Here is a 16,694-nt window from a genome sequence, read left to right as displayed (position 1 = left end):
AAGCAATAATAATAAATGAAATTAAATACAATAATTCTTTTAAAAAAGAATTTATTAAGAACTTTCAAGCTGGTCTAATTATTCAAATTTGAGAATTTATCTTCCTCCCTCAGTGATATTACCACAAAAACTTACTTTTTGCTTTTTTTGGTTGCTGTGTGGTACACCATTGTTTAGTTTTATGAAGTCATGTTCTCTTTTCTCTAAAGTGCTATATAAATGTTGTCTATTTAGACATGTTTTCTTAAGTGGAAGTTTCACCTACACATAGATTCACTGTAGACATTTGACATCTCACTATGGTCCATCTTTCATATTTCATTACTGTCAAATCAAAGGTTAATCTGAAAGAGAGCATTAAATTGAAAATCCAAAAGTATTATATTTTAAGTCACTTTACTTATCACCAGTATAGTTGATAATAATTAACCCATAAATAAATAAATTCTGTCACTGGATTTTCTCCTAACTCTATGAATAATACATAAGAGCAAATCAGTTTGTAAAATTTGAATCTTTTTATCATCACTCTGATTACTTGCTATAGCTCAGTTATAATGTATATATTTTCAATGTGAAAGTTATGTTGGTTGGCCAATAAATAATATGGTATATAATTATTCTAGATGGTAAAATATTTATTAAGATGCTTTTCAATTATGATTTAATAAATATACTTTTAGTCAACTTAAGGGTAAAGGAAATTTCTTTATGGTAACACTGAAAATAATTATGGAATAAAATATTCCTGTTTACTTGTTCTTATGTATTCTTTATTTTTGCAGGGCTATGTTTGAAGTAAACATGAAAGAAAGAGATGATGGAAGTGTTACCATTACTAATTTATCCTCCAAAGCAATAAAAGCATTTCTTGATTATGCCTATACTGGAAAAACAAAAATAACAGATGATAATGTGGAAATGTTCTTCCAGTTGTCATCATTTCTTCAAGTTTCCTTTCTATCCAAAGCTTGCAGTGACTTTTTAATAAAAAGTATTAATCTTGTCAATTGTTTACAGTTATTATCTATATCAGATAGCTATGGCTCTACCCGTTTGTTTGATCATGCATTATACTTTGTACAACATCACTTTTCTCTATTATTTAAATCCAGTGATTTCTTAGAGATGAATTTTGGAGTATTACAAAAATGTCTGGAATCAGATGAATTAAACGTTCCTGAAGAAGAAACAGTACTGAAGGTCGTCCTTAGTTGGACCAAATATAACTTAGAATCAAGACAAAAGTATCTGCCTCATTTGATTAAAAAAGTAAGATTACATCAGTTGTCTGAGGAGACACTTCAAGACTATCTGCTCAATGAAGAGTGTTTACTCAAAAACACAAACTGTTTTGACATAATCATGGATGCAATTAAATGTGTGCAAGGTTCTGGTGGACTCTTCCCTGATGCTCGGCCCTCCACAACTGAAAAATACATTTTCATTCATAAAACTGAGGAAAATGGAGAAAATCAATATACGTTTTGCTATAATATTAAAACTGACTCGTGGAAAATACTGCCACAATCACACCTGATTGATCTGCCAGGATCTAGTCTGTCTAGCTATGGAGAAAAAATATTCTTAACAGGTGGCTGCAAAGGGAAGTGTTGTAGAACAGTTCGACTTCATATTGCTGAGCCATATCATGATGCCACTGACCAAACTTGGTGCTACTGTCCAGTCAAAAATGATTTCTTCTTGGTATCAACTATGAAAACACCAAGAACCATGCATACGTCAGTTATGGCTCTTAATAGATTATTTGTCATAGGTGGAAAGACTAAAGGATCTCAAGACATTAAAAGTCTCTTGGATGTTGAATCTTATAATCCTCTTTCCAAAGAATGGATATCAGTTAGCCCATTACCCAGAGGCATATACTATCCAGAAGCCAGTGCATGCCAAAATGTAATTTATGTTCTTGGATCAGAGGTAGAGATTACAGATGCCTTCAACCCATCACTTGATTGCTTTTTTAAATATGATGCTGCAACTGATCAGTGGTCTGAACTAGTAGCAGAGTTTGGACAATTTTTTCATGCAACACTAATTAAAGCTGTCCCAGTAAACTGCACATTGTATATATGTGACCTTTCCACCTATAAGGTTTACAGTTTTTGTCCAGATACTTGTGTTTGGAAGGGTGAAGGATCTTTTGAATGTGCAGGCTTTAATGCAGGTGCAATTGGAATTGAAGACAAAATTTATATATTAGGAGGTGATTACGCACCAGATGAAATCACAGATGAAGTGCAGGTCTACCACAGCAGCAGGTCTGAGTGGGAAGAAGTGTCACCAATGCCTAGAGCCTTAACTGAATTTTATTGCCAGGTGATTCAGTTTAATAAGTACAGGGACCCATGGTTTTCTAATCATTTCTAAAAATGCGTGTGCCTGGACATTCTAAAACTATTCTAGTTCTAGTAATCTAGAGTGAATTTGTTAACCATAAAGACTGATAAAAAAGGTCTCTACATATTAATAACATGTTCCTGCTATTAGAAAATTACTATGTATCACACATATATGCATCATGAATAAACAGTTCCCAGAAACTTAAAATACAAAATACATTTTACCAAAAAGTATATTGAATATAATTTAACTTTGGAGAATCCAGACTACTTAATATTTTCATATGTAAATAATATTCACAAGCTTTGATGCTTTGATTGTTAAAAGTACTTTATGAATGAAAGACTAGTAAAAGCAAATCAAAGTTCACAGATTTATAATATTTAGATGGAAGAAATTTCTGGAGGTAATTAAAATGGATTATTTATACCATATATTGTATGAGGTGAAAAATAGAAAAGGTAAGGCTCCTACTTCTGTAAGAATTTGTGTTGAATTTCTATCCTTTCTGAACATTTAGTTAACTTGATTAAATCACTTTCTTTGACCTTTACTTATGGTCAGAAATTTTTCTAAAATACATTTTACCATCCTTCTAAATAGCACACTAAGAGTAGTTTACCTTTTATTGTGACTCAGTTCATCATTAAGAGGATAATGTATGTGTTATAATACCATCGGTAGTTATTTAAATGCTTTTAAAATTGCTGATTCTATAGGTGTTCACCATCAGTTTGTTTCTATTTTAGCAGTTGCAGCATCATATCTTATTTTCTGGCTCCAGCTTAGTAAATTAACATTCTTGATTGCATTATTAGTTCTAAGCTACTACTTGTCCTGAGTTTAACTTAACATGTAACTCATTGAATGAAGCAGTTAGATTATGGGATGTTGGTCCTAAAATAATTTTTCTGTACCATTTCTGGGTTCCCACATAATTGAGGAAGCAAAAACTTTGGCCTCTAGATTATTGCATTTCTTTGTTCAACTTTGAGCTAAAATAAGAAATTTCAGGATTTAAGTTAGTACCTTATCAATCGTCTATGATGATATATGCCAACTGTAAAGCTCTATGTTGGTTTATTACTTCAGTAAATTATTCTCTTGATTTTTAAAAAAATGACTACGCTTTTGGTACTGATAGGAGCATTCACAACCTGCATTAGTTTAATATTAAATCATCTTCAATGCAAACAGTATTATTCATTCTTGTTCTCAGCTAGAAGGTTATGCCTTGCGAGAAGATATTTTTGTGTATCAGTTATTAATCTGTTATAAATCGACAGAGTATGTTTCTAAATGGAAGTATACTTAAAGAGGGCTCTTTTACCATATAAATATGTCATCAGGTTTTAAATATATTTTTCAAAATATAAGAGAATAAGAGAGTACATTTTCATGTAGTTCTAAAAGCAGGACTATCACTAATCAGATGACAGTTGTGTAAAATAAAATTCTATAGAATTGGTGGCCTTCCTATCTAAGCAATTAGTTTGCTCTTGTCTTTTCTCTATGTATGTGTGTTTAAGGAAAAGTAAAATTTGGTCCAGCAGGTTGTGTAGTGGTTAAGGCACTGGATTCCTACATGGCCAACCATGGTTCAAGTCTCACCCCTGGCAGCTTAAAAATCACACTGGGCACATATGCATGCATGCCCAAAATCTTGGGAGGAAAATGGAGAAGAGATTGCATTGTGACCATCCCCTCTGGGGGTGGGGGGGGAAGGTGATTTCTCATTGTCTCTGTCTCTGTCAAGTGCACACATCCTATGGCAAAAACTTTAAAAAAAGAAAATTCAGTGGAGGCCTCTGTATATGTATGTTTGGCTTTGGAGACAAATTATTTGAGAAAGACCATAACACAGTGACCTATATGTGAGTCTACTAAACTATAAAGTATATGTAAATAGAATATATTTTAAATAAAAATTGTTAAATAATGACTCTAGGAATTGTTCATCTCTTCCACAAAAGAGAAACTAAAGCAAAATTATTTTTTCATTGTTACATCATCTTGATTTTTACTCTTCTTCCCAATGGCCATTGATTTATGATAATGTTTCTAGAAATAGTTGTTATCAAGGATTAGGTGGCTCCTTTTGCACTTGGTATATAGTACATTTTCTAATTCAAGAGGTTTTATGCCCTAGTTTCTACAATTGCTATGGGTTATTTTATAGTAATTTTTACTCATTGTCATCCCTTCACATCTGCACCTTTGTGCTCTTCAACAGATACTAATGTGAGACAGGTATTCTGTCTAGACATAAAATCTCAAACTATTTACTCTTCTTCTTTATACTATTGTAATCTATGCTGGGCTTGCTTCACTAACAGAACTCTAATTTGCATCTTGTTGAAAAGATAACACTTTCTTTTGATCTGTCTTATTGAAAATGGCTGTCTGTTTGAAAAAAACTTTAAGGAACCCAACCACCCAGGGTTAATGACTAAACCAATTAATGTCCTCTTATTGCAGCTTCAGGTCTTAGGATAATACTTATCATTCTGGCCTCACCCTCCATTCTGAATTTCTGACATGCGAATTGCAATGATCCCTTGAAAATACAATTCTCAATATCTACAGAAAGTGCTATTTTTCTTATTTTTCTGGTGTAAGCTTAGCAAATTAATATTCTTGATTTAACTTGTAGCTAAGGTTAAATAAGAGGAAATAATATCCCTTATGGATCTTTCCTTAGTCTCTTTGTTTGTTTGTTTATAAAGTATATTTTCTATAGCCAGTATGACAGTATAAGAGACAAAATAATTGTGCTCATTATCCAAATTTCTGTCAGTCCTGTGAATAATTATTTAATATTTCTAGGTCCATTATTGTTTGTTTGCTCTACCACATTTGGATTAAACATGCAAAAATATTTTAATATTGTAATGTCTCCCAAAATTGAAAGTATGTATATAATGTTATTAAATATAAAAAGATTAAATTTAACATATAAAATGAATTCAAAATTAATGGACATTTCTAGAGCAATCTTCAGTCTTTGGTTAAAATATGGAACATTTTTGTTCATCTACAGCTTTTGAAACTAAGTAATATGAAGAATATTTGCATAATCAAAATGAACTACATTCCCATAACATTCAAGACTAATTTGGGGAAGAACAAAGGTCTTAAGCACAGCAATATTTACTATGTGCTACCGTTGAAAGGTAGGATATTAGTTAAGACTTATGCAATATGGTTCCATTTTCCTCAGATACCAAGAACATGAATATGTGTCCAGTATGTTTAGCTCAAGTATACCATTTTAAAATAAGTCAAACATGTAAATATTAAGTATGCAGTTGAATATATAATGTTACTTTAAGATTATCATTCTCAGTTTAACTGAATCCAATGTTTTATTTAGAACTAAAAGACTAAGACTCAAAAATGTCTTATGGAGGAAAGGGATGGGATAGTTCTGGAGGGCAACCTAAAAATAAGGGCTAGAATTATAAAGAAGCAGATTTCATTTTTTTTTTAAATTTTTATTTAATTTTATTCATTGTCATTATTTTATTATTTTGTTTTTGTTAAGTTGACCAAAGAGAGAGAGAAGAAAAGTGAGAAAGCAAGCTGCCAGATCCAGGACTCAACCACGGTCAGCCATGTAGGAGTCCAGCTGCCTTAACCACCATGCCACCTGCTGGCCCCAAGAAGCAGATTTCTGTTCAATGTAAGAAACAACTTTACTCCACTTTATAAAGTCATACTTTAGGATGAAACCAGTTACCAAAGACTGGGGCATGTGGCAGATTATTAGTCCAGTAATTTCCTACTCGAGCATTTGACCAAAAATTCTTCCATTCTAGTTACACATTTTGGTCTCGATTTCTTTCTTATATATAATAACTGCTTTCTTCATTTTATTTATTAGTAGTATTTTAGGCATTCTGAGTAACTTGATTTCAGTGGTTCTCCATACTTAAGATTTTTCAATAGGACTTGAGTCTTAAAATTATACAATTTTAGGAGTATTTTTATTGAAGATAATTTTTCTTTAAAAAAATCACTCAGGAAATGTCTGCAAATGGTGCTGATGTCATTTATAGTCAGTTAAGTGGGATTTTCCATTCTATTTATAAATAGGTACATGACTATTCCATAGCAAATAGAAACTGAAAGACCAGAACCTAAAATTTTCTCCTGAATTATTGTTCCTATTTCCTTGTAAATGTATTTATATAGCCAAATGTAATTATTTTAGTTAAATATATAATTTGAAAGAATATGTCTTAAAAAGCTAGATGAGTTTATAAATTATATTTGATGACTAATTCTTAATCAAGTTGAATATCAAATTAGGGAGTTTAATCACAGTATGATACTATTATATATGTATCAAAACTTTATCAAAAGATAACTTCTAATTCACTGACTCATTCAATTTTGAAAATAATCTTAGAATCTTCCAACCTGGACTAGAAGGAACCTCTAAATTCTAAAACATCCTTGGCATGGGGCTAGCAGGTGGCATGATGGTTAAGGTACTGGATTCTCATATGACCAAATGTGGTTCTAGTCTCAGCCCTAGTGACTTGAAAATCCTGTCAGGTGTGTGTGTGTGTGTGTGTGTATGTGTGTGTGTTGCACATGCCCCAAATCTCCAGACATAGATAGAGAAGAAAGGATTGGGGTGTGTCCCTCCCTTGCACTACCCCCCCCCGGGAGGGGGGGGCGGTGATCACTTTCTTTTTCCTTTTCTGTGTCTCTTTCTGGCAAGTACAGGTGCCCTATGGCAATTAAACAAAAACCTTGGCACATGATTTTTTTTCCCTTCAATTTCTAATTCAGAGTTTTCAGGGGTAAAGAGTCAATATCTCCATTTTTAAAACAATTATTTTACTTAACTTTATTATTATTATTATTTTTAGTTTGATCAGGCAGAGAGAGAGAAAGAGGAAAGTGAAAGACCAAGCCTCTAGGTCCAAGACTTGAACTGCTTTCGGCCATGTGGGAATCCAGTGCCCTTTAACCACCACGCCACCTGCTGGTCCCAATACCTCCATTTTTAACAATTCTACTAGAAAGTTTTTTCTAACATTGAAAACAACTCTGCCTCCAGGTAATAATTTTCAGTCTTTCGCCCTAGGATTCTGTCTCCCTGACAGTCATTCCTGTGTTTGAAATGGTACCATGTCTCCCATTCCTTTAAAATCAAGACGTAATTTTTCTTCTTGTTTCAATGCTTAGCACATTAACATCTCCCACAATGGCTGAGATTACACAACTTCTCTTTGTGTAGTTGCCTTAGAGAACTTATCTAGCTCTTACTTTTTGGTAGATTGAACCTGGCCAGCACAGTAGAATCTGTTTCACATATGGATTTTGCCTCACTCTCCCTAGTATAGCTGATACATCAAACATCTCATTTCCTTACCTCGCTCTATAGCTTTTATAACCCCATTTGGGCTAGAACCTTGTTGAATCTCATTCCTCCACCTCACTCCCAATCAACATAATCACAAATGTATCTTGGGAGAATTCTAAAGCCATATTTTAGTAAGTCAATCATTTATCACTGGATATGTTTTTTAGAATTTAAAAAAACATTTCAAAAAAAGACTACAGAAGGTATGCAAAAAGTAGAAATCAAAGCATTCACATCTTTGGTGGTTAATGAGTGGACACTTTGCTCACGAATCAATACAGGCCAGCTTTCTAGCAATAATAATCTAAATCTGGAGATTCATTTGTGCTGTTAGTCCAGTTGGATGAGCATGATATTTTCACAGAAGGCCATAAACAACAGTGAGTCAGGTAGCTTTGTTCATTTCATTAACTTTGAAAACATCTCCAACCATAAAGGTTTAACTAGCTCAGCAAATTATGCTATTGGTCTCAAGAGTAACAGGGTTGCTGAAATAACTCAAGAGTACAATACTTTATTAATGAGTTTCACATTGTAGTAGGCATATTTTCTAACATATCTATTTTCCTCATTTAACTGAAAGCTCTTAGGGATAGGAACATATCTTCAGCATTTCTGGATCTAGAAACTAGCACATGTCCTGCCATATAACAAGGCATCATTATAATAAACTGATACTGTACTGAGCTGATGTATGAAGCAAAATATATTTATTATAGCTATGTTGTTACTGAATGGATTTAATATATATGTACATTTTGCAACTTATTTTCACATAGAAATTATTTCAAAGTATGCTAGGATTTCATATTTTAGAATGCTACCACATTATACTTTAGTTACTATTAATGTATGTGTTAACTTTTTTGTAGTATTTAATATCTTGCTTATGTTCAAAGTCTTTTAGAAAATTGGTTTAGATAGTTTATGTAACCTTGGGCTTTTTTAGTATGTGGAAAAGCTACTCAGAAGCATTTACTTGAGAGTGAAATTGCAACATACAGTGCATTTCCCACTTTTGGAGAGCATGTATAGGTGATTGTATAGTCATGTATGTATACTTGGTTCTTAAAAGTGAACTTACAGATTCAATGTCATTTATCCACCTAAATTTTTAGTGCTTGGTGATGATTTGTTTTCAGTTAATTTTAATATCTCGTTCTGATTTCTTTCAAAGGCAATAGTTGATAAGACAATGCCTACAAGTTTCACTGGTTCACTAGCAACCTCTTTTTCTCCTACAACAGCATAATAGCTTCAGTAACCTTTCCCCACTTAGAGGGGATAGTGCTCAAAGCTACTTACATTGCATACACAGGTAACTTCATTTCTCTATTAATGGAATGTGGGCTTTTGCTATATGAGAAATAAAATCAGCATTTTTTGCAGGAGTATATTAAGCATATTAACTAACATGTAATAAAACATTTCAATTCTATAAAATAATTATAAATTTATTAAAATGTAAGAAAAAAACTTGTCTGTATTTATTGATATTAGAAATAAAAGTATAGAAGAGTGGATGCCAGGGTTCTCAATTTCTTGCCTCTTCCTTTCCAGATGTCCTGGGCCCCTGAGTGACTGATGAGGCTCAGAACTACTGAGAGTGGTGATGGGGGTGAGGGCTTGCCAGAAGGGACTTTTGTAGCTGGGTTATATCCAGCAATACAGAATTTAAAGTGGACAATCTGGTTTGAAATAAACAGAATAACAGACTTGAGGTTGAATTATAGATGGACAGAGACTTCCAGGCACTGACTGACCTAAAATGGAATGACAAAGTAGCCAGAGCCACAGATGAGAACAGCAGAGGCTAGCCCCATGTACAGAGCCAGAACTGGCCAACCCTGCCCCACTGGCCACCAAGCACATAAGAGCTAGTCAGCTGCTACAATATAAGCTTCTGTACCTTGTATACTCAGATGCTCATGGAGTAGAGCTAGTGAGGACGATCAAAGTCTGAGAGACTAAATGATACTGCAAAAGGGCTTTTTCAGTATTGCATTGGACAGAGGCTCTCTTAATTCTAGTTCCTGTCATTTCTATTCTCTCTGGAAAGGGGCCATATTCTATCATGTTTTGGTTTTCCCATGAGATGAGCTGTGATCTATTAAGTGACTTTGAATTTCAAATCCTTCTTTCAGACTATGGCCAAGGTTGAAACACAGTTCCTCCTTGGAAACCCAACTCTTGAAACATGAACTCTGTCCTAATCCCACATGACTGTATCAGGCCAACTGTCTTCTCTGAATTTCTGAAGATCTCTGGTACTTATTTGTTAGTTCTTGATTCAGATATACTGCTCTAATTTTTTTTTCTTATTACTAACAATATTCCATGTGCTTCCAGCTTTTCTTTCTTTTTCTGTTTTTATTTTTGTTTTGTTTTGTTTTCCTCCAGAGAGAGAGAGAGGTTTTTGCTATAGGGTGCATGCCCTTGCCAGAGAGACAAACACAGAAAGCAAAAAAATCACACCTCAGGGGGGATGGCCATGCCACAGTCCCTTCTCTATTCAGCCTGATCCCTTCTTTTCAATCCCTCTTTACAGACGCCCTTAGCAGAGTTTATTTAAAAAAGAAAAAATGGATATGGGGCCAGAAGGTGGCATAGTGGATAAGACACTCAATTCTCACACAGTTGACCATGGTTTGAGTCCCAGACCTGGTGGCTGAAAACTCATGCCTGGCATGTGTGTGTGCGTGCGTGCCCCACATCCCCAGAGAGAATGGAGGAGAAGGGATTATGGTGGGGCCATTCCCCCTGGGAAGTGATTTCTTGCTTTTTGTCTCTCTGTCTCTAAAGCAAGCACATATGCCCTACTACAAATATCTCTCAAACACACACACACAGGGCTATCAGAGAGAATTGGGCTGCCACCAGGTTGTTGGAGATGCTCCCCTCAAATGAGAAGTCTCCTCTCTCAATCAGCAGTTTTTTAAAAATTACTTGATTTTATTTATTTTTAAAATTTTAACTTGCTATAGGGCATTGACACTCACCAAAGAGAGACAGCAAAAGGGAAAGTGAGAAAGCAAGCCCACAGATCCAGGACTCAAATCAAGGTCAGCCATGTGGGAGATCTAGTGCCTTAACCACCACACCACCTGCTAGTCCCTTGATCAACATTTTAATACTCACAGGCCAAAGTGAAACTTTAAGTCATTAAATAGAATGGCTAACCATCACAGTTTGATGCATTGGCATTTGAAGTCTTTTATGTAATTTCTCAACCTGCCTGAACTAGCCCCTTTCTCCAAACCCTGGAGAAAAAAAAAGCCCCTAAATGACAAATTTCAATCTTCATTCTTCCAGGAAATAAACTGTGAAAGCATTTAAATGGCAGTTTGTCCTCTTTCTAGTCACTAAAGGTTACATAGCATTGGGCCATAGGCCCTTATATACTTACAATGTAAATTCTGTCAAATTTAGATTTCAATGGATTTTTATGTATCTCTTCCAGAGAAAATAACTCTAAAAAAAAACAGTTTTCACTTTGAATTTTAAAAGTTTCAAAATGTTTAGAGTGTTTTGAGTTTTTTTTTCTTTTGTTGGAGAGGTGTTTGCTATAGGGTGCGTGCGTTCGCCAGGCAGACAGAGAGAGACAGAGAGATAGAAAGCGAGAAATCACCCCCCAGAGGGGATGGCCACACCACAATCCCTTTTCCTCCATTCTCCTCTTGGGATCTTGGGCATGCACGCACACGCGCCTGGCGTGAACTTAAGCCACCGGGTCCAGGACTCGAATCACAGTGGACTACGTGGGAGTCCAGCGACATAACCATTATGCTAACTGCTGGTCCCAGAGTGTTTTGAAGTTTTTTTTGTTTTTTTTTTTTTTTGAGAGGTTTTTTCGCTATAGGGTGCGTGCGCTCGCCAGACAGACAGAGAGAGACATAGAGACAGAAAGCGAGAAATCACCCCCCAGCGGGGATGGTCACGCCGCAATCCCTTCTCCTCCATTCTCCTCTCGGGATCTTGGGCACGCACGCACACGCACCCGGCGTGAGTTTTAAGCCACCGGGTCCGTGACGCGAACTGTGGTTGACTACGTGGGAGTCCAGTGACAGCCATCACGCTAACTGCTGGTTTCCAAGTGTTTTGAGGTTTTTGAAAGTAAAACAAAATGTTGAATTTTGAGGCAATGTGGTACTAGACCAGTCAACAAAATGAACATTATTTAAAACTGCAGATTCTATTATTCAGCACTTTTTGTAAAGCCCACTCATGTTTTCATGATAAAGTCACTTTGTATAATTAAATTTTGTAATTTAAAGACTTGTTTAAAGCTTAATGAGCCTAAACATGAGATATCCAAATTAACAATATTCGTGAAAAACTTAAGAAAAAACTCTGTAGAAGTGATCCTAAAAAAGAACTTGGGCATAAATATTAAACAGATCATCTTAGTATTTATAATGTTAAATTTTGCTGCATCTGATAAATATTTTTGCATTTCTTCTAAGTTTAGGGCTTGTTTAACCTGATTTTGCTCTGGTGGTAATCTTCCATGGGAAGTTAATTACCCTTCCCTAACCCTGACTGAAATATGTGCTGTAAAATGAGTTTAAATTTTTTAATCAAGAAAAGCCTTTCCCTGTGGGCTTTTCAGATTTAAAAATCCAATTAGCCTTAATGTTTTTCCTTTTAGAGATTAACTACCCTTTTATGTTATGAAACATTAACTAGAATTCGTACTATTTATAACTAATTTTTAAACAACCTTTTAACAAATCAGTAATTTTTTTGTTTCTTTTACAAATAGTATTCACCTTATATCTATTCCTGAAGGAGTAAAAGATAGACACAGTGTTCTTTGATGTAAATATGGTTCACATTTCTCTTACAAGAACAAATTATTATGCATGCTTATTTCTAAGAATTTTTACAAAAAAACCCCCAGTATTCAGTAGTTTAAAGTATGCAATTTCTTTCAGTGATCAGTGAAATACTGAGACACCAACCAATATTTCTGTATTGGAATGTCTACCACACATATACAATGTAAGCAATATTCCTCAAACATGCTTCAAAATCAAGTTATCTGGGAGTTTCTGCTTAAAATACCAAGCCTAGGACCTCACTCTTAGATATTTTTATTTAGAAAATTCTAGATTAGAATTCTAGAACCCATATTTTTGTTTGTTTTAGAGAAATTTTTGCTATAGGGTGCATGTACTCGCTGGAGAGGCGGACAGAGAGACAGAAAGCAATAAATCACCTCCCTCCCCCGCAAGAGAGGATGACTATACTGCAATCCCTTCTCCTTCATTCTCCTCTAGGGATTTTGGACAAACAGGCCTACTCACCCAGTGTGAGTTTCAAGCTGTTGGGTGTGGGACTTGAACCCCAGTTGGTCATATGGCAATCCAGCAACATAACCATTATGCTATCTGCTGGTCCTGAAACCCATATTTTTAACAAATACTGCAAATAATTCTTATCAGTGGACAAGTTGGGGAACACATTGGGATAGAGGCTAAGAACCAGCTCTGAAGTCAGAGTTCCTCTACAGAGAGCAGCTTATAAACTGTGTAAACTGGAAAAAGTTTCTTAAATATTCTGTGCCCCAATTTTAAGTTTATTTCTTCCATGAGCAAGCAAAAGACAGAGAGGCAACACCTCCAATGCAGCTCTTCCTCTAGCAGAATGGCCTGGACTTCTTTCCCTCTGAGTGAAAGCAGGGCTAAAAGGTATCAAGGCTGGGCCCTAAAAGTCCCATATGCCCCTCCTACTGCATTCTGTTGGTCAAAGCAATTCATAAGACAGTAGAGATTTCAAAGAGTGCAAAATAGGCTCCATAGCAAATAGCAAAGATACACTGTAAAGGGTGTAGCAACAAAGAGGTATATAATTCATTACATAACTTTTTTTCTTTAATTATTTTAGTTAACTTTATTTGTTTGTTTATTTAAATTTGGCCAGAAAGGGACAGAATGAGAGAGAGACAGACAGAAGGAAAATGAGAAAGCAAGCTGCCAGGTCCAGAACTTGAACCGTGGGAGTCCAGTGCCCTTAACCACCACGCCACCTGCCGGCCTCAATTATACAACATTTTTAACAATCTACCACCACATCAAGTTCAACTGCACTTCATTCTAGGAACTCTCTGGAAGACCCATTCATATTTCATAAATGTGGCTTCTCTTTACCCTTGTCTGTCTTCAGTATCTTGCATTCTATGTCCTGGCCTTGTTTGGAAGCCATATTCCCTCATGACTTCTGTTCTTGTATCTACCTTCCATTTATGAGACAATCATATTCCCATTTACTTCAACAGTTCTCTCTTCTTCAGCATCTAGTTTCCTGTCTTTATGGATTATCTCTCAGCATACAAACATGTTGATTCCATATATCCACCAAGAACTGCCCCATTTTTCTGTATGGATCCATTTCTTTCTTCTCTCAAATTATTGCAAATAATTTCACTAAACATGCTTCTGTCAAGACCACCAGTAGCCTCTTGTTACTTCTCATACCTGCTCCATTTGTAGTTTTCACCCGGTTCTTCACACCCTCCTCCTTGATATACATCTCTTATATGGCTTCCAGAACTTCACTGTCTTCTATTTTCCTCTGCCTCACTCCATCTTAGTTTCCTATGTTGGTTCTTTTTCTCTTTCTCTGTTTTTTTTTTGTTTGTTTGTTTTCTTTTCTGAACTTAATGTTGGATACCAAATCTTAGACTTGTCTTTTCCATTGAGACTAATTCCATGAGTGATCTCATCCAATAGCAAAAGCTTAGCTACTATCTATATATTAATGGCTCTCAAATGTATAGTTATAATACACACTTCTTCTGAAGTTCATATATCAAAATTTCTACATGTCATTTTATGTGGAATGTCTAACAGACATCAAAAATTTAACATTTCTAGGGCTGGCAGGTGACATGGTGGTTAAAGGCACTGGATTCTCACATGGCTGACCACAGTTCCAGTACCAGACCTGGCAGCTTGCTTTCTCATTTTCCTTTTCTCTCTCTCTGTCTTTCCCTGGTCAAATTAAAATAACAACAACAACAAATGAAATCAAATAATTCTTAAAAAAAAAAACCAACAACTTAACATTTCCAAAGTTAACACTAAAATACACCCATTTATAACCCCTAACACTCAGTAATGGCACCTCCATCTTTCCCGTTCCTCAGGCCAAAGGTTTTGTAGGCATCTTCAGCAGTTCTTGCTCACACGCTATGTGCAATCCATCAAGAACACCTTAGATTCCTCCTTCAGAAAATGACCAGAATCACCGTTCCTCTGCTTTCCGAATGGCAACCACTATCTCATGTGGATTATTGCAAACGCCTCTTGACTAGTCTCCCTGCTTCCACAACTACAACTCTACATTCTGTTCTCAGCACAACAGCCAGAGTGGTTCCATTAAGATATAAGTTAATTGGGACCAGCAGAAGGTGTAACCATTATGTCGCTGGACTCTACGTAGTCGACCGCGGTTTGAGTTCTGGACCCGGTGACTTAAAATTCAAGCTGAGCATGTGTGTGTGCCCAAAATCCTGAGAGGAGACTGGAGGAGAAGGGACTGCAGTGTGGCCATCCCCTCCCCACCCCCCTGCCGCCAGGGGTGATTTATTGCTTTCTGTCTCTCTAGTGAGCGCATGTACCCTACAGCAAAAATCTCTCAAAAAGAAAAAAATAAGATATACTTTTCTTGAAATTACCAGCTGAACTTGCTATTGAAAGTAGATTACTTATGATATTGTGTGATCAACAAAATGTTGGAGGAAAAGGAATTGAAGACAACTGTATATAGCAGAGATAGTGTAATGAGAGAGTTGGGGGGACCAGCAGTTAGTGTAATGGCTATGTCGCTGGACTCCCATGTAGTCGACCACTGTTCTAGTCCCGGACCCGGTGGCTTAAACTCACGCCAGGCGCGAGTGCGTGCATGCCCAAGATCCCGAGAGGAGAATGGAGGAGAAGGGATTGCGGTATGGCCATCCCCCCTGGAGGGTGATTTCTCGCTTTCTGTCTCTCTGTCTCTGTCTGTCTCTCTGGCGAGCACACGTACCCTATAGCAAAAACCAAAAGACCAAATAAATGAGGGCCCGCAGGTAGTGATTTATCACTTTCCCTGTCTCTTTGTCTCTGTCTCTTTCCAGCAAGTGAATGCATTCTATGATGGCAAAAAAACATTTTTTTTTTAAATAGAGATTTTTTTTTTTCCTATAGGGCACATGTGCTCATTGAAGAAACAGAAAGATAAAAAGTGAGAAATCACCCCCCAAATGGATGGCCACCCACAGTCCCTTCCTCTCCATTCTTCTCTCGGGATTGTGGGTATATACTCACACGTGCTCAGTGTGAGTTTCAAGCCTCAAGGTCCAGGACTTGAACCACAATCAGCCATGTGGGAGTCCAGTGTTGTAACCACTATGCCACCTGCTGGTCCCAGCAAAAGTCTTTAAAAATTTTTTTAAAATAATTATTTATTTTATTTTATTTATTCATTCATTTTTTTAAAAATTTGACCAGAGAGTGCTCGCTTGAGCAGCACATATACTAAAATTGGAACGATACAGAGAAGATTAGCATGGCCCCTGTGCAAGGGTGACACGCAAATTCATGAAGCGTTCCATATTTTTTTGGGGATGGAAAATTCATTTGTATGCTGTAATGATGTATAGTGAATTAATGTTAAAAAAATAAATAAATTTAAAGAAAAAAAAAAGATACTATGTAAGTCACTGGGGCCAGCCGATGGTGTAGTAGTTACATTGCTGGACTCCCACCTGGACCTGGTAGCTTGAAACTCAACACTGGCCCCATGTGCATGTGTGCCCAAGATCCTGGGAAAAGAATGGAGAAAAAGGGAGTGCTGTGTGGCCATCTCCTCGGGGATGATTTCTCACTTCCTTCTCATTGTCTCTGTCTCTTTCTTTCTCCAGCAAGTGCACACATGCCCTAAGGCAAAACCCTCTTAAAAAAAAAAAAAACAT

General features: G+C 36.1%; 2 protein-coding genes and 1 non-coding gene across 5 annotated transcripts in view; all 3 read left to right on the top strand.

The window, feature by feature from the left end:
* Positions 1 to 3,934, top strand: part of KBTBD3 (kelch repeat and BTB domain containing 3) — a 31,453-nt gene extending 27,519 nt beyond the window's left edge. For all 3 annotated transcript variants that reach the window (XM_006150939.3, XM_014588774.2, XM_006150940.3), the window contains one exon: positions 786 to 3,934. In XM_006150939.3, the coding sequence (XP_006151001.1) occupies positions 786 to 2,388 (1,603 nt within the window). In that variant the 3' untranslated portion in view covers positions 2,389 to 3,934. The remainder of the gene's footprint in view (positions 1 to 785) is intronic.
* Positions 1 to 16,694, top strand: part of MSANTD4 (Myb/SANT DNA binding domain containing 4 with coiled-coils) — an 83,157-nt gene that overhangs the window by 27,476 nt on the left and 38,987 nt on the right. The window lies entirely within an intron of this gene.
* LOC114008232 (U6 spliceosomal RNA) lies at positions 16,234 to 16,340 on the top strand. The gene has a single exon (XR_003549785.1). It is a non-coding gene; the product is annotated as a U6 spliceosomal RNA (small nuclear RNA).

Source organism: Tupaia chinensis, unplaced genomic scaffold (genome assembly GCF_000334495.1).
Source record: "Tupaia chinensis unplaced genomic scaffold, TupChi_1.0 Scaffold000311_2, whole genome shotgun sequence".
NCBI classification, from domain to species: Eukaryota; Metazoa; Chordata; class Mammalia; order Scandentia; family Tupaiidae; genus Tupaia; species Tupaia belangeri.
Note: the sequence above shows the minus strand (reverse complement) of the source record. Positions and strands in the feature narration are given on the sequence as shown.